We start from the raw sequence: 22,168 nt of genomic DNA, 5'->3' as shown, positions 1-22,168 counted from the left end.
ACACACACACACACACACACACACACACACACACACACACACACACATTCTATCACTTAATGAGCCATATGATCTCAGCTAAGTCACTTAACCTTTTACAGCCTTAGATTTGTTTTCTATGAAATAAGTCCTGGACTACATGCTCTCTGGTGCTTCTCTCCAGCTCAGCAAATCTGTTAAGTTATTATTTAGTTCAGGCAGTAAATATAAAAGAGTTAAAAGAGAGATTAGCAGACTAGAATCATAATGGAAGTTTTCATATAAGCGGTAGAACTTGAGCTAGGTTATATAAGAGGGATAGAATTTATATAGACAGACAGGCAGGGAGAAGGACATTCATACAAAGGGATAACTCAGCATTGCTTTTCTTTTCTTCCAGGCTTCGAAGAAAAGGCATCCCTCCTACTCTTCTCCCAAAACTTAATTTTTTCACTTGAGTTCTAGATCACATTCCCCTCTCAACTCCTGAGAGATTATGCTCCTGATCTAATTCCTTCTTTTTAAGTATCTTTACTATCTACCACTCCATTAGCTCTATAGCTTCTGCTTTTAAAATGCTCAGGTCTCCCTTATGTTTATTAAAAATTATTTACTTTAGGGGGCAGCTTGGTGGTGCAGTGGATAGAGCACCAGCCCTGGAGTCAGGAGGACCTGAGTTCAAATCCAGCCTCAGACACTTGATACTCACTTTCTGTGTCCCTGGGCAAGTCACTTAACCCCATTGCCTAGCAAAATACAAAAAAAAAATATTTACTTTAACCTGCTGTCCCTTCTGCCTTTCCACCATTTTCCTTTATTTTTCTACTAAATATACTAAATGATCTGCACCTGTTGTCTCTGTTACCTCATTCATTCCAGCTTAAAACCCTTGTAGCACAATGCCACATAGAAGACACTCAGTAATTGCTGAATTGGATAGCATGAGCAAAAGTAGAGTAAGAAAAGTGAATATGCCATAAAGAGGGAAACCTAAGTTGCCATAGGGATTGGACCTCTAATATCAGTGATTTAAGGAATTTTCCAAAAGAGGAAACTCTCCTTATCAATATAAGTTGTCATCTTCTCTGCAACTTATGTTATTAGAAAGTTATCTAGAGCAATAAGAAGATAAAGACAAGTAGACCACCTGAAGAGTGCATACTGTATTTGAGTACATAGAGTATATGAGTTCAAATTTGCAGCACTGATCACTTCACTAACTTATTTTATTCTGTTATTATTATTATTATTATTAATTGAGAGTGATATTCTACTCATAGAAGAATACCTCTCTGATATGTTCAAGGGGAAGATATTTTTTCCCTCCAAAGGCTCATTCTCTTTATCTTTAATTTGTTCTTTATCTATTTTTTTAGTTGCATACCCAATTCATTGATCTGCCCTTTCACTATTTTATTGATGTAATAAGAATTTAGAAAAAAAAATTTTCCCCTAAGTACTGCTTTGCTGCATCCCACTCATTTTGGTATGTTGTCTTGTTGTCCTCTTTAATAAAATTATTGTTTGTTTCTATGATTTATTCTTTGACTCATACTTTAGGATGATTATTTAGTTTCCAATTAATTTTTAATCTATCTTTCCACTGCCCTTTGTTAAATGTAATTTTATTGCATTAAGATCCAAAAGGTATGCATTTAATACTTCTGCCTTTCTACATCGGATTTTGAGGTTTTTATGACCCAATACACGTAGATCCTGGATATTGCTGAGAATAAGGTATACAGTTAATCCCTTCCACACTGTAGGGGTCAGGGGTGCGGTACCCTCATGATCTGGAATATCTGCATAAAAATTTTTGGCCCTCCCTTCATACCAGAAAAAAAGTCTGAATTATTATTGGAATTATAAGATAAAATATGTTGATATTATGTGATACTATACATGTATTTTATGCATTTCTGAGTTTCTAAACTTTTTCTGTGTCATCTGCTGGCTTTTAGGTGTTGTCTATGGCTTCTTACAAAACTCCTGAAAAATTCCATTTAATTTCTTATGCTAACTCAAAATATATCAAAACCGCAATGGGGAAAGTTATGATGTGGAAGGGATAATTGTATATTGATTCCCAGATGGTGACTTATAAAGTAGTCTGAGACCTTGAGAGAATAGGACTGGACAATCAAAATCTTCCATTTCCAGAAAGACTCACCTAGAATATAGACAGGTGACCAACTGTCAGCTGACCAACCAGGCAGACTGTTTGTACAGGGTAGGCCAAAATCTCTTGTGAACCCATGCTAAAAAGGACTTAAGTAGGTTCATAGGAATTTTTGACTCATCCTATATAAATGCACTGTGGTATTGTTAAAACTAAATATAAATAAAATGTTTCTATGTTTATTCATAGTTTAACATCACCATATACAAATATTCCCATAAATTACAAAATAGGATGCCCTATATCAGTGATGTCAAACTCACATAGAAACAGAGCCTTAAATAAGGATCCCTACAGACTGTATATTGACTTAGAAAACCACATAATAGCATTATCAATATTCTATCATATTTTCATTTTGTTAAATATTTCCCAGTTACATTTCAATCTGGTTTAGGCTGCATATGGGGGTTTTGCAGGCTATATAGAGGTCAAGAGGTCACTGATCAAATTTTGAACTAAATTATTAGGCTAATGGGGCCTGCATGTTTGACACTTAGGTTCTACGTAATATATTTTTTAAATACATTAGAACATGAGCTCTTTGAGAATAGAATAGTTTCACTCTTTGGATTTGTATCTCTAGCACCTGGCACAGTACCTAGAAAATATTTAGGCCCTTAATAAATGCTTGTTTTTCATCATAATTGGTTAAGATGGTGGTGACAAACTCTTCAACTTAGCTCATACTTGTAGTCCAAAATCTATTTTGTTGTCAATGCCGAAGTAAATAGTTTTGTTTTCTCTTTAGGAAATAGCACACTCCCAGGTAAAACAGGAGGCTGTACTTCTTTATGAAAAACTTTATGAATTGGAGTCTCATCGAGATCAAATGATTGCAGAAGACAAGAGCATGGGGTCCCCAATGGAAGAGAGAGAACGATTACTTAAACAAGTAAGAAAAATATTTATAATATATGTTTATGGTATGTCTTAACTTTCACAAAAAGAATTAGAAAGGAAACCAAGAAGCTTATGCTATACTGAGCAATGAATGCACTCATTTATTATCTTAAAATATTGAATACCTTTCCTTTAAGGGTCAGTTCCATTTAAACTTGATGTGATATATTTGATAATAAGTCGAAATAGGTAGAAATTCACTTTTTTGATATAAAATTGACTAATTTTTCTCACAGTTTTATGGCTACAATAAACCATATCTTCTGATTTGTAGTTTTATAATTTCCATGATTTGCTTCACTGTTTGGAAGCATTAATATCTTCCTTTAATGTACATTTTATAAGATACAAATTTGAATTTATGTGTTTCTAAAAATGACTTTTATTGATTTTTTACATCACCTATTTTTGACCACATGCTCCCCTTTAGCTCCTTTTGAGAATGCCATCCTTTATTTTTTAAAAAGTATGAAAAAAGGAAGAAAAAATATTCCACAAAACTAAATAATACATGAAAAGAAGTCTGACATTATATTCAGTATCCCCTACCTGTGGGGAGGGTTCCTTACTTCAGGAAAGGAGTAGGGGAAGGTATATTCTCATATATTTTTTTTGGAGCCAAGCTTGGTCATTATAGTTTCACATAATTCAATATCATTAGTTATCATCTCCATTTACATTGTTGTAGTCACTGTGTATATTGTTCTCCTGGTTCTGCTTACTTCATTTTGCCTCAGTTCATGTAAATTTTTCCGTGCTTCTCAGTAATTTTCATACTCATTTCTTTCAGTACAGTAAGTTCCTATTACATTCAGTTAGCTAGTCAACAAGCATTCATTAAGCACCTATTATGTGCAAGGCACTGTGCTAAATACTGGGGGTTAGGGGGATACAAAGAAAGGCAAATAATTCTTGCTCTCAAGGAGCTGATGGTCTAATGGGAAAGTTAGCATACAAACAACTATTTAAAAATAAACTATATACAGGATAAATTGGAGATACATAATGTGTGAAAGAACTAGTATTAAGAGGGATTAGCAATGTCTTCCATTACCACATTCATGTACCATAATTTGTTTAGCTATTCTGCAATCTGTGGGCACCTACTTTGTTTCCACTTCCTTGCTATTGCAAAAAGTGCTACTATAAATATTTTGGTGTATATGAAACCTACCTTTTTGTTTTGACCTCCTTGGGGTATATGCCTAACAGTGTAATCTCTGGGTCAATGAGTATAGTCATTTTAGTCACTTGGTTTTCAAAATTCCAGGTTGTTTTTGATAATAGTTATACCAGTTCATAGCTCTACCAACAATGTACTAGTGTATCTATCTTTCTACAACTCCTCTGATTTGACACCTTTCCTACTTTGAGGGATGAGAGATGAAATCTCAGGGTTCTTTTGATTTGCATTTCTCTTATTATTAGAGATTTGGACCATTCTTTGATATGGTTATTAATAGTTTGCAAATCTTTGGAAAATTCTTTATTTATATATTATGACCACTATGTGGGAGATTACCCCCTCCCTTGGAAACGTTATTCCATTATCTGTTTTTAGACTATAACTAAGGCCTTCTATTATTGCTACTACCAGTGTTTTCCATGTGGTAGATGTAATTAAAGAATGCTTTGAACTTGTATATTTTGGGGGAAGAAATCTGAACCATCACAAAGGAAAGGAAACCTGCCAATTGAAGAGGACCTCAACTATTTCTCCAGGATTTAAGGAGCACTCTGAAGTAGGAGCTAGGGGTAGGAATAAGAGGGGATCAGAGAGAGTCAGAATTGTATCAAAAAGCAGTCTATTCTAGGTGAGTCTTTCTGGAAATGGAAGACTTTGATTGTCCAGTCCTATTCTCTCAAGGTCTCAGACTACTTGATAAGCCTCATAGTCACCATCTGGGAATCAATATACAATTATCCCTTCCACATCATAACTTTCCCCATTACGGTTTCAATATATTTTGAGGTAGCATAAGAAATTAAATGGAGTTTTTCAGGAGTTTTGTAAGAAGCCATAGATGACACCTAAAAGCAAGCAGATGACACAGAAAAAGTTTAGAAACTCAGAAATGCATAAAATACATGTATAGTATCACATAATATCAACATATTTTATCTTATAATTCCAATAATAATTCAGACTTTTTTTCTGGTATGAAGGGAGGGCCAAAAATTTTTATGCAGATATTCCAGATCATGAGGGTACCACACCCCTGACCCCCACAGTGTGGAAGGGATTAACTGTATACCTTATTCCCAGCAATATACAGGATCTACATGTATTGGGTCATAAAAACCTCAAAATCCGATGTAGAAAGGCAGAAGTATTAAATGCATCCCTTTTGGATCTTAATGCAATGAAATTACATTTAACAAAGGGCAGTGGAAAGATAGATTAAAAATTAATTGGAAACTAAATAATCGTCCTAAAGTATAAGTGAGTCAAAGAATAAATCATAGAAACAAACAATAATTTTATTAAAGAGGATAACAAGACAACATACCAAAATGAGTGGGATGCAGCAAAGCAGTACTTAGGGGAAATTTTTTTTTTCTAAATTCTTATTACATCAATAAAATAGTGAAAGGGCAGATCAATGAATTGGGTATGCAACTAAAAAAATAGATAAAGAACAAATTAAAAATCCCAAATTGAGCACCAAATAGGAAATCCTGAAAACTAAAGGTGAGATTAATAAAATTGAAAGTAAGAAAACTATTGAGCTAATAAATAAAACTAGGAGCTGATTTTATGAAAAAAAGCGATAAAATAGATGTCACTGGTTAATTTGATTTAAAAAAAGAAAGAAGAAAACCAAATATCCAATATCACAAATGAAAAGGGTAACTCATCACCAATGAAGAAGAAATTAAAGCACTCATTAGGAAATATTTTGCCCAGTTACATGCTAATAAATCTGACAATCTGAGCAAAATCAATGAATATTTATGAAAATATAAATTATCTAGATTAACAGATGTGGAAACAGAATATCTAAATAACCCCATCTTAGAAAAAGAAATTGAACAAGCCATCAATGTACTCCCTAATTAAAAATCCCCAGGGCCAGATCAGTTCACAAACGAATTCTACCAAATGTTTAAAGAACATAGTTGCAATATTATATAAACTATTTGGAAAAACAGGCAAAGAAGAAATCCTACCAAATTCCTTTATGACACAAATACGGCTTTGATGCCTAAACCAGGAAAAGCTGTTTTAGAGAAAGAAAACCATAGACCAATTTCTTCAATAGATATTGAAGCAAAATTTTAAAATAAAATACTAGCAAGGAGATTACAGCAATATATCACAAAGATCAGACACTATAACCAGGTACAATGTACACCAGGAATGCAGCATTGGTTCAATATTAGGAAAACTATCATCATAATTGACCATATCAATAACAAAACAACAGAAATCATATGGTTATCTCAATAAATGCTGAAAAAGCATTTGACAAAATACAGCACCCATTCCTATTAAAAACACTAGAAAGCATAGGAATAAAAGGAGCATTCCTTAAAATGATAAGCAGTATCTCTCTAAAACCATCAGCAAGCATTGTCTGTAATGGGGATAAGCTAGAATCCTTTCTGGTAAGATTGGGAGTGAAGTAAGGATGCCCATTACACCACTACTCAATACTGTACTAGAAATGTTAGCTATAACAATAAAAAGAGAAAAATAAATAGAAGAATTTAGAATAAGCAACGAGGAAACAAAAGTATCAATCTTTGCAATTGATATGATAGTATATTTAGAGAATCAACTAAAAAATTTACTGGAAATAATTAACAACTTCAGCAAAGTTGCAGAATGTAAAATTAATCCACATAAATCATCAGTATTTTTATTTATGACCAACAAAGTCCAGCAGCAAGAGATAAAAAGAGAAATTCCTTTTAAAATAAATGTAAACAGTATAAAATACATGGAAGTCTATTTGCCAAAATAAACCTAAGAACTATGTGAACACAATTACAAAATACCTTTTCACACAAATAAAGTCAGATATAAACAACTGGACAAATATCAATTGCTTGTGGGTAGGACAAGCCAGTATGATAAAAATGACAATTTTGCCTAAACTAATTTACTTATTCAGTGCCTTACCAATCAAACTACCAAAAATTATTTGATAGAACTAGAAAAAATAACAATATTCATCTAGAAGAACAAAAGGTCAAGAATATCAAGGTAATTCATGAAAAAAATACAAAGGAAGGTGCCTAGAAATACCAGATCTCAAACTACATTATAAAATAGTAATCATCAAAACTATTTGGTACTGGCTAAGAAATAAAGTGATAGATCAGTGGAATAGATTAGATACATAAGACACAGTAGTAAATGACCATAGTAATCTAGTGTTTGGTAAACCCAGAGACCCCAGATTCTGGGATAAGAACTCACTGTTTGACAAAAACTGCTGGGAAAACTGGAAAACAATGTGACAGAAACTAGGGATAGACCAGTATCTTACACCATAAACCAAGATAAGGTCAAAATGGATACATGATTTAGACATAAAGGGTGATACCATAAGCATATTAGAAGAGCAAGGAATAGTCTTCTTGTTGGATATATGGAAAAGGGAAGAATTTATGACCAAACAAGAGATAGAGAACATTATGAAATGTAAAGTAGATAATTTTGATTATATTAAGTTAAAAAGGTTTTACATAAATAAAACCAATGCAGCCAAGATTATAAAGAAAGCAGAAAGCTGGGAAACAATCTTTATAGTAAGTGTCTCTGATAGAGGCCTCATTTCTCAAATATATAGAGAAGTAAGTCAAATTTATAAGAATACAAGCCATTTAAAAAAAAGGAATACAAACCATTCACCAGTTGATAAATGGTCAAACGATATGAACAGGCAGTTTTCAGATGAAGAAATCAAAACTATAAGTCATATAAAGAAGTACTCTAAATCACTTTTGATTAGAGAAATGCAAATTAAAACAATTCTGAAATACCACCCCACATCTATCAGGATAGGCTAATATGACAAAAAAGGAAAATGATAAATGTTGGAAAGGATGTGGGAAAATTGAGATGCTAATGCACCGTTGGTGAACTTGTGAACTGATTCAACCATTTTGGAGAGCAATTTGGAAGTATGTCCAAAGGGCAACCAAGCTGTACATACCCTTTAATCTAGTAATACTACTACTAGGTCTGTATCCCAAAGAAATCATAAGAAAGGGAAAAGGATCTATGTGTACAAAAATATTTATAGCAGCTCTTTTTATGGTGGCAAAAAATGGAAATTGAAGGGATGCACATCAATTGGGGAATAGCTTAACAAGCTGTGGTATATGAATGTAATGGAATGTTATTGTGCAATAAGAAATGATGAGCAGGAGGATTTCAGAAAAACCTGGGAAGACTTGTATGAACTGATGCCAAGTTAAATGAGCAGAACCAGGAATACATTGTACACAGTAACAATAACATTGTGTGATGATCAACTGTGAGTGACTTAGCTCTTCTCAACAATACAATGATCCAAGACAATTACAAAGGACTCATGATGGAAACTGCCATCGACATCCAGAGAAAGAACTGATGGACTCTGAATGCAGATCGAAGCATACTATTTTCACTTTCTGTTTTTTTTCCCTTATGTTCTGTTTCTTCTTTCACAACTATGACTAATATGGAAATATGTTTTACACGATTGTACATATATATAGCCTATATCAAGTTGCTTATCATTCTAGCAAGAGGATAGGAGAGGGAAGGAGGGAAAAAACTTTGGAACTAAAAATTTTGTAAAAATGAATGCTAAAAATTATCTATATACAATTGAGAAAATGAAATACTATTATGACTCTTTTAAAAAAAGTACCTTAGGGTACATGTCTGAGGGCCACATTACCCAGCAGTACTAAGAAGAAAGCTTCAGGTGTGGTAGTTCACACCCCTTATTTAAAGAAAAAAGAGAAACCTGGGCATAGTCCCTTTTGTGTTTTTCCCCTTTGAAATCTATCAATTGGATTTTACTGAATTATATAGGTTTCAAAAAAGGTAAATCAGATTTAACATTTCAATGCTATATACTGTATTGGGGAAAATCTATGCTTGAGCTGTTTGATTTTTCTCCATTATTTTAGTTATTTACTAGCTTCATTTGAGTATTCATTCCTTACATACTATTTTATTGTGCTTTGTAGGTTAAAGAAGATAATCAGGAAATAGCAGGCATGGAGAGGCAGTAAGTATCATTTTCCTTATGTCCATTTCCTACCCTTTATTTTTTGAATGAATATGAGATTAAAATTATTATATTTGCTCATATTATGGTTCACATTGATAACATCAATACTTTTACCTCACAGAATAGGCAAATTTAGACAATGTAAACTAGACTAGGTATCAAGAAGACCTGAATTCAAATCTAACTTAAGACACACTTTGTATGACCCTGGGCAAGTCATTTAACCTCTGTCTGCTTCAATTTTCTCATTTGCAAAATGGAGATAATAATAGTATCTACTTCCTAGGGTTGTTTTTATCAAATGATACAACAAATAATATTTGTAAAGCACTTTGCTAATCTTATGGTGCAGTATGAGTGCTAGTTATTATTATTACTACTATATTATTATTATTAAATTGTCATGACATTTCTCCCTTTTGGTTTTCCTTCTGCCTGTTTAATTGTTTATGCTCAGTCTCCTTCTATGGGTATACCCTAAAACTCTGTCCAGAGCCAGGCTTTCCTCTTTCACTTGGTGACTTTTTCAGCTCCCATTAGTTTAATTATTATCTCTATGCAAATGACTTCTAAATCTCTCTATCCAGCCTAATTTCTCACTTTAAATCTAGTCCTACATCATGCACTGTTTATTGAGACATTTCTGTCTTTATTTTTGGTAGTTTTCTAAAACTCAAGGTGTCAAAAAACATAATTCATTATATCCGCTCTCCCTTAACCCAGCTCTGCCCCTTCACCTTTTATTCCTCATGACTTCTCCATTTCATTTTAGGATCCTCCACTTTCCTAATCACTCAGATTTGGAGTCTTGGTATTTGATTTCTCATTTTCCCCTAACCCACATGTTCAGTCAGTGGCTAAATCTTATTGTTTCTACCTCCACAGCATCTTTTTTATTGGTTCACTTCTATTTACTCATATAACTACTTCCCCAGTTCAGGGCTCATCACCTTTGACCTGGACTGTTGCAGCAGTCTCCTAATTGGTTTCCCTGACTTAAGTCTTTTTCCTCTCCAATACATTCTCTACATTAATGATGTCAAAATCAAATAGAAACATGTGCCACTTAGAACTGTACCTAAAGATCTCTATGAGAACATATTGACTTAGAAAGCTACATGTTAATATCACCTGTGTTTTATTATAGTTTTGTTTATTTTGTCAAATATTTCTCAGTTACATTTTAATTTGGTTCAGGCCCCACTTAGGAATGTTGCAAGCTGCATGGTTAATACCTCTGCTTTATATAGCTACCAAAGTGGTTTTCCTAAAATTTGTTTTGACCACTTTACTCCTCTACTCTATAAAATCCAGTGGCTCTGTATTGATTCTAAGATTGAATATTATTTCATTTTCATCCTATCCCTTTTACATTTTTATTCTTTATAAGTTTTATAATGTACATAATTATTAGTATGAACATGTATATAATTTTATAAATTAGTAGATATTATAAGTTAGTTTTACTAGATTTATAAATTAGTAGATATATATACATGTATATATATGTATATATATACATATATATATATGTATTGGGTTGTGTTAAAAAAATTTTTCTTGTTGATAACAGTGGTTAATCAGAAAGATTTAGCCTAAAGATTTAGTCCTCAAAGTGGGGTTCATAGGATGACTCACAGAGTGTTGTGACTAACTAATCAAAGCATGTAAAGGTAGGTCAGATCCCACTTTCCTGATAGCCAGTTATGGGTCTTGTCTCACACAAATTCCTACCACACTCCACTTACTGTCATCTAACAATTCCCTACTCTGCTCTTCTGCCCTCTTCCAGGCTCCCAAAATCTTCCCTTCTGTGCCTGGTATCATTCCTTATGTGTATGGTTTTAACCCAATCAAGACCTAGGTATCTGTGGCACCTATACAGATGTGATTAGGAAACTCTCACACACATCACAGTTCTTACACTCTACAACCCTGATAACTTTATGGCTCTAGTGCCTCTTCATTAGCCCAGGGACGAAAGACAGTAGCCAGTGAGTAAGAGCCATGCCTTTCTTTTTACTTTTGGTAGGACAGAGTGAGATCCACAGGATGAGCAGGCAAAGATATATTTTGATCTCTGTTACAGATCTCAGTACCTTTCCCACTAAATCTCTCTCTCATCTTCAAGCAACACACATTTACTAAGCTCCTACTATTTGCCAAACACTATGCTGGGCATTGGGGATACAGTGACAAAAATGAAACTCAGGGATCCATGTGAACATTTTGGAGATTAACCAGTTTAGTTTCAAAGTCTGCAAACTTAAAGCCATCCCTGAATTCACGAAATAAATCACAGGAGTCTGTCTGTCTTTCCACCATCATCCCCCTAAAAATGACCCTCCTCATATTTTGTCATCTTTACCTATTTACTGGTGTCCGGTAAAACCTCAGGGTTATGTTGATTTGCATTCCTCTTACTGGTAGTCATTGGGAACCACTTTTATGTAGTTGTGAATACTGTTCAATTCTCATGATGTTTGTTCATATCTTGATAACTCATACACCAGGGAATGCCTTTTGGCTTTATTCATTAGGTCTAGTTGCCTGTCTTTCTGGGTTGTCAGAAAAGTGATTGAAAAAGCAACTCTTTTTGAAAAGAACTTGTGCTAAGGAGAGAACATCAGGCAATGGATATTTGGAAATGTTCCCACTGTTAGGTGGTTTTATTGCCAAAAGTTGTGTCACTTATGTAAATTCTTATATCCACACACTTTAATAATTTAGAAGCAGAATAATTCTAACTTGTTTAAAAATCTTCCAAATTAAGAATTTTAATTGGTTTTTAATCTACTTGTTACAAATTTGAATTTGTTTATAAGAATAACTGACATTGGGGCAAATGTGAATTTACTATCTAAGTATTAACTAAAACTTTTATGTAATTGGTAGATGAGATTGAGAAATGAGTTTCAAATAAGTGCTATGAATAGTATTCTTTTTCCACCATGACAACAATTAAAACCAAGTATTCAAATAAGCCAAACTTACGTAACTTATAAATAACTATAAATATATTGGAACTGCCATATGCCCATATTCACTCTGTTGCCAAGATCTGTTGATTTCACCTTTGCAACATTTCATATGTTGCTTTACTTTGACACCCAAGCCCCCATCACCTTACTGTAAAAGCCTGCTGATGGATCTGCCTGTCTCAAATCTCTCCTCACTCCAGTCCATCCTACATTCAGCCACTAAAGTGATTTTCCTAAAAGATAAGTCTAACCATGTCACCCATCCCCCTGCTCAATAAACTCCTGGGGTTTCCAGTTGCCTCCAGGATCAAATACAAAATGGTCTGTTTGGCATTCAAAGCCCATCATAATCTAGCCCCTCCTACCTTTCCAGTCTTAGACTTTACTCTTCCATCCAGTGATACTGGCCTCCTGGTTGTTCCACAAACAAGACACTCCTCTAAGCTCTAGGCACTTGGTCTGGTTTGTCCTGCCTGCCCGAGATGCTCTTCCTCCAATTCTGTCTTTTCCAGGAAGCCTTTCCCAACCTCTCTTTAATCTAGTGCCTTCCCTCTGTTAGTTATTTTCTGTTTATTCTGTATACCGTAGGCTTTGTAAATATTTGTTTGCATGTTGTCTCCCTCATTAGATTGTAAGCTCCTTGAGGGCAGGGACTGTCTTTTGCCTCCTTTTTTTTTGTATCCCCAGCACTTAGTACAGTGCCTGGCACATTGTGGGCACTTAACAAATGTTTATTGATTGATTGATTGTTGCTTAGCTAGGTCCATTGATCAGATTCACCACACAATTAATTATGCTGACAAATTATTTATATATCCCCTAGAACATGCAGGGATTGTTTGAAAAATAATGAAGTGTATCACATTTTTCTCTTGAAAAAATACTGTTAATGCTATTTTAATGAGAAGAAAAGTTTTTTTATGCTGCTATTAAATAAAAATTTTAAAATATTGTTTATTTCATTATCATTTTTCATCTTTTTGTACATATTTTGTAATATACACAGTATATTAATGCAGTATTATACATGCATAAATTGCAAATAAATATACATAGAGTGGGGATGCTGAAAAATTGTTACTAAAAGGGGTACATTTTAGAGCAATGATCTCCAAAATTTTTGGATACTGCATCCTTTATCAGTAGAAGAATATTTGAGCAAGCAATCCCAATATATGTATATTTATTTATTTGCAAAGTATATACATTTACCACTGTACTACTAATATGCACAATTTAAAACAAAAAAAAGGAATAAGATAATATTGAAATAAGTAATATTTTAAGATATTTTAATAGTACAAAAACCTTTTTGTCATCATTAAAATATTATTAATAACAATATTTATTAATGAGAGCAATGCAATCAAATGTCCTGGGGAAAAGAGCAGACTTGTAAATAACCGTTACTTATTAGTACTTAATTATTCAGTTAATTTAATCATTGTAGCTAACCAAACAAGTGAATTTTTTTTTCTTTTAGCTACCTTTTATCAAAAGATACACAGCACAACAATCAAATAATAGGTTATGATATTCAGTGAATATTATATATATGAATATATACTCACTTTTCAGTGAGTCTAGTTTCTATGTTTGTAGGTGTTCACTATACATATTGCAAAATCTTAAAAGTAAAAATTAGTTATCTCTGATTTCAAATTAGTAGAAAAAATGCATGTAAGTGCCTTTTTGTTTATGTGGTTTTTACAAATGGTAGTATTATATCTTATTCGACTATTCATATTTGAATAATTCTGTTTTGTTTTTGTGTGTGTGAGCAACAGCTTTAAAGTCAGTTTGTTTGGACCATAAAGGACAGGGAGGGAGAGTAATATATAATTAAGATTTGGAAGGTAAGTTGGGGCAAGGTTTCAAACAGCTTTAAGTGCCAGAGAAGTTTATATTCTTAATAAATGTCTGCTGATCGATTGATCCTAGAGTCAATATAGAATCACTAGAGTTTGTTAAGTAGGATGTTGACTTGGTCAGATCTGTTGAAAATCACTTTTGCAGGCATGTAGGAGAAGGGAGAGATTTGAGGCAGGGACACTAATCAGTAGTCCAGGTGAGAGGTGAACAGGAACTGAATTGGGATGGTAATATTTGGGTAGGGAAAAGGGGATAAATGAGAGTGTTGTAATGGAGGTAGAAATAGTAGCATTTGACAACTGATTAACTATGGGGCTTGTGTGAAGAATTGTGTTGGTGACTGGAAGGATGATAGGGTCCCCCACAGAAATGGAGGAGTTTGGAAGAAGCGTAGGTTTAGGGTAAGATAATATAATGGAATCTGCAGTGAAGATATGGATCACAACCCAATTATACTTTTTCACCCAGTGGGATTCACTCTGTCTCAATCATAATGAAAACAGAATGGGTAGAACCCTTTCTTATGGTCATTACCCTGGAGCACAAAGCATACCTTCTGAGGTACGCCAGCTGCTGTAAGGTAACCTGGGAGGCAGAGGCTGATTTTGCTGGAGGGTAGTGCATTTTCCAGTGGCACCTGAACAGTTGCTATTTTAGGTGCCTGAGTTGTGATTAGGTTTTTAACTGCACTCAGTGGCTGATGTTCTGTGTATAACGGTTGAAGTAGATTAGACAACAATGGATGAAGGGCAAATGTGTTTGTGCTGGAGATAAACCCCTCAATTAGATCTAGCAGGAAGGGTTGGATGCACATTCTCTTGTCGAATGTTAGCATACTTCTTAATTATGCTACACTTTGGAGACCATTGCTTTAAAACCTTGCTGGTATTACTGCCCAAAGACTAAGTGGTTCTTACTAAACACTTCTCTCAAATTCATAAAAGAAATCTGGAAAGGATTATTAATCTCCCAAATGGACAGTATTGTTTCTAGAGACAAAAGGATAAATTGAGCTGATTATTAATTATAAAGTATAACTAACACTGGATTGGGGATCAGGAGACTCAGGCACTAGTCTGGGTTCTTTAATTTACAAACTAGGATAGTCACTTCACTTCTAAACATTATTTTCCTCTGTAAAATAAGAGCTTTAGACTAGATGAGCTAGGTCCTTTCTAACTTTAACATTTTATAATGTATACAAGCTAAACAGAGCTGATTTTCCAGGGAACATTTCATATCATCATTTTAGGACCATAAATTTAGAACTACAAAGTGCCGTAGTAGCATTTAGTCTAAATGAGGAAACTGAGACATTAAATAGTTTGTCCAAAATCACACAGATCATGACATATTTGTGCCTGGGGCTCAGGTCCTCTGACTCCAAATCTAGCACTTTTTACAATGCAACAATCTACTTTTCATCAAATATTTTTACTCCAATCCTATTTCCTTTTCTCATATGATTATTTTTTTAAATCCTGAATTTAACAACTATTAGATAAAATGAGTATTTATGTGTGTAAAACAAACCAGAAAAAAGTTGTACGTTATTTTTAAAAATAATTATTCTTACATTTGCTAGGTTAACAGACATAAAAGAAAAAATTAACCAATTTAATGAAGAAATTCGGCAGCTTGACATGGATTTAGAGGAGCACCAAGGTAAATAATTATTATTGTTAGAATTTGAAATAGAAAGTACTTAATAATTAAGGGTAAATATTCATGTAAGACTAGTCATTTTTTGAAATTTTCTATCATAAACCAAGCTTGAAATACTTTTCAGTTATGTAATGAGGATTTATATTTTCAGATTTATAATATACATTTACTTTTTAAATGCTTTACATTACAAAATCTTAAGCATTTGAGTTAAAAACATTGTTTCCTCATAAAACCATCCAAAGAGAGAAATATATAAATACTCCTAAATAATAAGTGTGTGCATGTGTTAGGTATAAAGAAAAATTAGCAGCAGGCGCAAACGTTTAGCACATTTGTGAATTAAACTTTTGCTTATACTTTAATGCCAAAGCTTTCTATAGAACTGGAAGGACCTTAAAGTCCATTTAGTTCAACCTCTTCATTTTATAGATAAGGAAACTAAGGCCAAAAGAGGTTAAGTGACTTGCCCAGGGTCACATAGCTATTGAGTATGGGAGGCAGAACTTTGTGTCATTCCTGAAACAATTCCAGCACTCAATTGACTACATCAATTATAGTCCTCTTATATAATTAAAATGCACTTATAACATGCAAATCTAGTGAATGATAACTAATGGTCTGTAATAAAGATAAAACTCACTAAATAATTGTCATTTTTGCTACAAGTTTAATTAGATGATAATGAATTTGCCAATTATTTCAAGCTCTTGCTTTCACTTGTCCTCTCTCACTCTGTCTCTCACACATACACATATACCAGTGTAAATGAATGTTGTTGAAAATAAAAATGTAGCTAATTTCCTCTAAGTTGGGGAGGAGATACAGGACACTAAAGTTTCACTAGAAGTGAGTTCCTTTTGGTCACATCTCTGTTAAAGATTTTTCTTGAGCAGTATTCTTCCCCCACCCCCACTCTGAGTTATACATTTTCCCTATCTCCCTACCATTCCAAAGTACCTGTAAACTCCAAGGACATCTTTATATTATACTGGAAATTATGGGACTCAACATTTCCTACTCCCCCTCTACCCAGTTTTCCCCTTTAAATTATCCTTCAACAAGCCTACAAAAAACATTTAACCAAGAGAGCTTTTTGTTCACAAAAATGTAAGCCATGCAATCTAGATTTAGATGGATACTTAGAAATCAGCTGGTACAACTTCCTCACTTTACAGATGAGGAGACTGAGACCCAACAGAGTGATCTAAGTAGCAGTTGAGATTCAAACTTAGGTTCCTACTCCAAGTCCAATGTCTTTTTCCTCTCTATTTTGTCACACTTTATTTTACCAGGAAAGCATTTGTCTATCTACCCCAGTCTAACCTAAGCTTACCTTGGCATTAAAAAAAAAATTATTAGATCTGTTGCTTTTGCTTACCTTAGGTACAGTCATTTAACCTCTTACTGCCCCCAGGCAACTCCTTAAAACTATCAGTTACAAAGCAAGTACAGATCTTTCTTGGTAGAGGAAGTTTCCTTATTGAAAGTTTTTTATACCTACAAAATCGTAGACATGGTCCACTCCAAGATTGATTAAACATTTACTCATATCTGAATCTGGTAACATTGAATTTGTTATCATTGTACTTTAACAGCTTAAAATTGCACCAAGACTTTTGCGTGTTTATACCTGCATAGTATAAACACAAATTTATCATAAAGATATAATGGAAGAGAATTGTAAATTGTCATGAGAATATATACTATTTTTCAAACTTCCTCACGTTTCAGATCGTAAAAGTAAGCTGTAGTGGATTCACTCCATACACTAAGATACTCTGAATTTCTCAGAATGATGAGTTTTTTATAAGATTTACCATAGAAGATTAGTCTTATATTATGAAAGGGAAAGTCAAGCCATCAGTAGTAACAAGGAAACTTCAAGTCATGGTTCCTTTGGAACTACTAGACAGCTTATTTTTTAAATTGGACAAAAATTCTGCTTCATTTTTAGCCATACTCAGTAAATAGTTTCTCATCTCGTTCCATGTTTTTAAAAAATTAAGTATAGAGTCATTTTGAAAGAGTGCTATTATTAAATATGAACTTATAAAAACCACGAATCATGGCACATTGGTGTTACAGTATCTTAAACTGAGTCAATCTTTCTTAGAAAACGACATTTTCAGTGTTTTATGACCATAGTATACGTATTCATTTACTAAACTTTTAAAGAAGGAAATACTTATAAATTCTTGTATGGATATGCAAATTTTTCTGTTAATGATATATGTATGTACATATTTCCCCAATTATGATGAAATAGGAAATAGGTATTAAATAAAAATGTTAGAAACCTGAGACTTAGGGTCTAGTTAAAAAACTAGATACTTTACTAGCTACCCTCAGGTATTCATGTATGAAAGGTACATAATTAAACTTGTTAAAGTGTACATAAACTGTAGCAAAAGTGATTAGGTTTCAAATTAAAAATAGCTTCTTGATAGTGGCAGTACAAAAGTATAAAAGAAAAGGAACCCTCAGGGGAATGATGGAATTCACATTCTTTTTTTCCAATTTTATTTATTTATTTTTAGTTTTCAACATTCACTTCCACAAGATTTTGAGTTCCAAATTTTCTCCCCATTTCATCCCTCCCCCAACCCCAAGATGGAATGCATCCTGAATACCCCTTCCCCTAATCTTCTCTCCCTTCTATTTCTCCCCCCCCTCTCTCATCCCCTTCCCCTTCTATTTTCCTGTAGGGTAGGATATCTTATTTCCCAGTTGCATGTGAAAACAATTTTTAACATTTGTTTTTAAAACTTTGGTTTCCAAATTTTCCCCCTTCCTTGCTCTCCACCCACCCTCATTGAGAAGGCAAGCAATTCAATACAGGTTATACATGTGTAGTCATGTAAAACACTTCCATAGTAGTCATGTTGTTAAAAAACTAACTATATTTCTCTTCATCGTATCCCACCCCCTGTTTCATCTATTCTCTCTTTTGACCCTGGCCCTCCTCAGAAGTGTTTGCTTCTGATTACCCCTTCCCCCAATCTGCCCTCCCCCTGCTCTTTTATCCCCTTCCTCCCTATTTCCCTGTAGGGTAAGATAGATTTCCATACCCAGTTGAGTGTGTATGTTATACCCACCTTAAGCCAAATCCAATGAGAATAAGATTCACTCATTCCCTCTCTCTTCCCCCACTTCCCCTCCATTGTAAAAGCCTTTTTGTCTTTGTTTTATGTGAGATAATTTACCCAATTCTACCTCTCCCTTTCTCCTTCTCCCAGTATAATGCTCTCTTACTTCTTAATTTTATCCTCTGGATATCACCCCTTCATCTTCAACTCACCCTGTGCCCTCTGTCATCTATTTTATCTCTCCAACTATCTATCGATACATACAATTTTTTTCCCTCCAACTACTCTAACACTGACAAAGATCTGCAGGAAAGTAAACAGTTCAACTTTAATAAGTCCCTTATGATTTATCTTTCCTATTTACCTTTTCATACTTCTCTTGAGTCTTGTATTTGAAAGTCAAATATTCTATTCAGCTCTGGTCTTTTCATCAAGAATGCTTGAAAGTCCTTTATTTCACTGAATGACCATTTTTTCCCCTGAAGGATTATACTTACTTTTGCTGGGTAGGTGATTCTTTGCTGTAATCCTATCTCCTTTGACCTCCAGAATATTATATTCCAAGCCTTCCAATTCTTAATGTAGAAGCTGCTAAATCATGTATTATCCTGATTGTATTTCCACAATACTTGAGTTGTTTCTTTCTGGCTGCTTGCAATATTTTCTCCTTGATCTGGGAACTCTGGAATTTGGCTACAATATTCCTGGCAGTTTTCCTTTGGGGATCTCTTTCAGGAAGTGATCGGTGGATTCTTTCCATTTCTATTTTGCCCTCTGGTTCTAGAATATCAGGGCAGTTTTCCTTGATAATTCCTTGAAAGATGATGTCTAGGCTCTTTTTTTTTTTTGATCATGACTTTCAGATAGTCCAATAATTTCTAAATTCTCTCTCCTGGATCTATTTTCCAGGTCAATTGTTTTTCCCATGAGAAATTTGCATATCCATACCCTACATTGTCTTCTATTTTTTCATTCTTTTGCTTTTATTTTATAATGTCTTGATTTCTTATAAAGTCACTAGCTTCCATTTGCTCCATTCTAATTTTTAAGGAAGTACTTTCTTCAGTGAGCTTTTGGACGTCCTTTTCCGTTTGGTCAGTTCTGCTTTTAAAGGCATTCTTCTCCTCATTGGCTTTTTGGACCTCTTTTGCCATTTGGGTTAGGCTATTTTTTAAGCTGTTATTTTCTTCAGTATGTTTTTGGTTCTCCTTTAGCAAGCTGTTGACTTGTTTTTTCATGATTCTCTTGCATCACTCTCATTTCTCTTCCCAGTTTTTCCTCTACTTCTCTTACTTGCTTCTCAAAATCTTTTTTAAGCTCTTCCATGGCCTGGGACCAATTCATATTTTTCTTAGAGCCTTTGGATGTAGGAGCTTTGACTTTGTTGTCTTCTTCTGGTTGTGTGTTTTGATCTGCTTTGTCACCAAAGAAAGATTCTATGGTCTGACTTTTTTTGCACCTTTTGCTCATTTTCCCAGCAAATTACTTGAGTTATGTACTCTTTGTTAAGGTAGGGGTCTGCTTCCAGTGTGGAGAATGTACTCTCCCAAGCTTTGGGGGTTTTGTGCAGCTGTTTTCAGAGAAACTTCTAGGGACCTGTAAATTTTCATTTCTTACAAGGTGGTACAATCAAGGGCGAGGTGTTTACTCCTTTCCTGGTCTAGACTCAGGTCTATGAGTGACCACAAGCACTTTTTTCTGCCTTAGAACTGTGAGGAGGATTCTCTCTCCATTACCACTATAAGCTCCACCATACCAGCGCTCCTCCTTGCCCCAGGACCACCACCCAGAGCTGCAACCCAATTCCAAGCACAGGCAAAGCAAGAAAATCCTTCCTCACCACCAGCAAAAAGATCCCTGCAATCCCCATCTAATCAGCCACTCCATTCCCCCCATCTGTGGGCTGAGCTCTGGAAGCAGCTGCCACCCCGGGACTGTACTGGGACTGGGGCTGGGCCTGAGCTTCTCTCTTGCCGTGGTCACCGACTTTTCCTACTGACTTTCTAAGTTGTCTTTGGCATTTGTGGGTTGAGAAGTCTGGAAACCACCACAGCTGCCTGTGATTCAGTCCTCCAAGGCCTGCTCCAGGTTCACTGAGGCTTGGTCTCTGCAGGCTCAGCCCATGCTGAACTGAGTTCCTCTCCCAGCCCAGTGCAATAGACCTTTCTAATCACCCAGCCAAGGGTGATAGGGTAAGATAGGATTACAGCCAAGAATCATGTACCCAGCAAAACTAAGTCTTAGGCTGGAAATTTGTTTCACTCTGTCTTTTTGTGGGTTCTGCTGCTCTAGAATTTTTTTCGAGCCATTTTTTTGCAGATATTTGGAGGGGTTTGGGAGAGAGCTCAAGCAAGTCACTGCTTTTACTCTGCCATCTTGGCTCCATCCTGGAATTCATATTCTTAAAAAAAAAAAGATACCTCTTGAAAGGATTAAGAGGTAGGGACCTGAACTACACCATCTTTCTAGAACTGTGTTTTTATGATTTTTCTGAAGCATCTTAAAATCTGAGTTTTTTGAAGTCTTCCCACAATGTGTAGGATTTTTTCTTTGCAGAATCTGCACTTGAAGCTATATATATATGACTTATTATCTGTGTTGTATTCTTCCATAATTTTCCTCATCACATATTTTCTTTTCCCGAATTTTAAAGTAATAATAAAGTATTCTCAGCACACGTAATTTTGTTTTAACATAATGTGAGTTTCCAACAGTTCTATTATATGTACATATACCTGTAAGTGTACATGTTTTTATGTATATACATGTATGTGTTTGTGTGTTTCATAGGTCACCTTTACTCCATGCAGTTCATTTTGGTTCTTAAACTCATAGGTAGATATACAATGATAGACCTGTGTTTGGGGTTTTTTTTGTTGTTGTTGTTTTTTGTTTTTTGGTGTCCTATGTGAGTTAGTTGAGTTGTTCTCTATGTCAAAGTCTCAAAAGCAACTGGAAAAAATTTCCTCACTAATCCTATAGATGAGAATGTGTTTTTTTTTCCCTGTTCTTCTTCCCTTTATGTAAATTAAATGATTTGTCTGATTTCCATAGCTAATTATCTTATTCTTATCTCAGAAAACTGAATGCCACACAAAGCCTCACTTCAGTGTTCATAACACAGTATTTAGCTTTACCTTCATGTAAATAAGATTTACATCCTTTATTATTCATGGTATTAAGTTTTAAGAAGGAGTTTTTGTTTAACTGTAAACTGAAGCTTTATGTGGTTTATATGAAGACCAGTAATCATTTATTAAGCAA

At 34.4% G+C, this 22,168-nt stretch overlaps 1 protein-coding gene across 2 annotated transcripts in view; it reads left to right on the top strand.

The window, feature by feature from the left end:
- IFT74 (intraflagellar transport 74) overlaps nucleotides 1–22,168 on the top strand; it is a 135,170-nt gene that overhangs the window by 71,595 nt on the left and 41,407 nt on the right. For both annotated transcript variants that reach the window (XM_027839330.1, XM_027839329.1), the window contains exons 11-13: nucleotides 2,910–3,053; nucleotides 9,254–9,294; nucleotides 15,736–15,815. In XM_027839330.1, the coding sequence (XP_027695131.1) occupies nucleotides 2,910–3,053; nucleotides 9,254–9,294; nucleotides 15,736–15,815 (265 nt within the window). The remainder of the gene's footprint in view (nucleotides 1–2,909; nucleotides 3,054–9,253; nucleotides 9,295–15,735; nucleotides 15,816–22,168) is intronic.

The sequence above is a fragment of the Vombatus ursinus genome, unplaced genomic scaffold, assembly GCF_900497805.2.
Source record: "Vombatus ursinus unplaced genomic scaffold, bare-nosed wombat genome assembly UNPS02014832.1, whole genome shotgun sequence".
In the NCBI taxonomy this organism is placed as follows: Eukaryota; Metazoa; Chordata; class Mammalia; order Diprotodontia; family Vombatidae; genus Vombatus; species Vombatus ursinus.
Note: the sequence above shows the minus strand (reverse complement) of the source record. Positions and strands in the feature narration are given on the sequence as shown.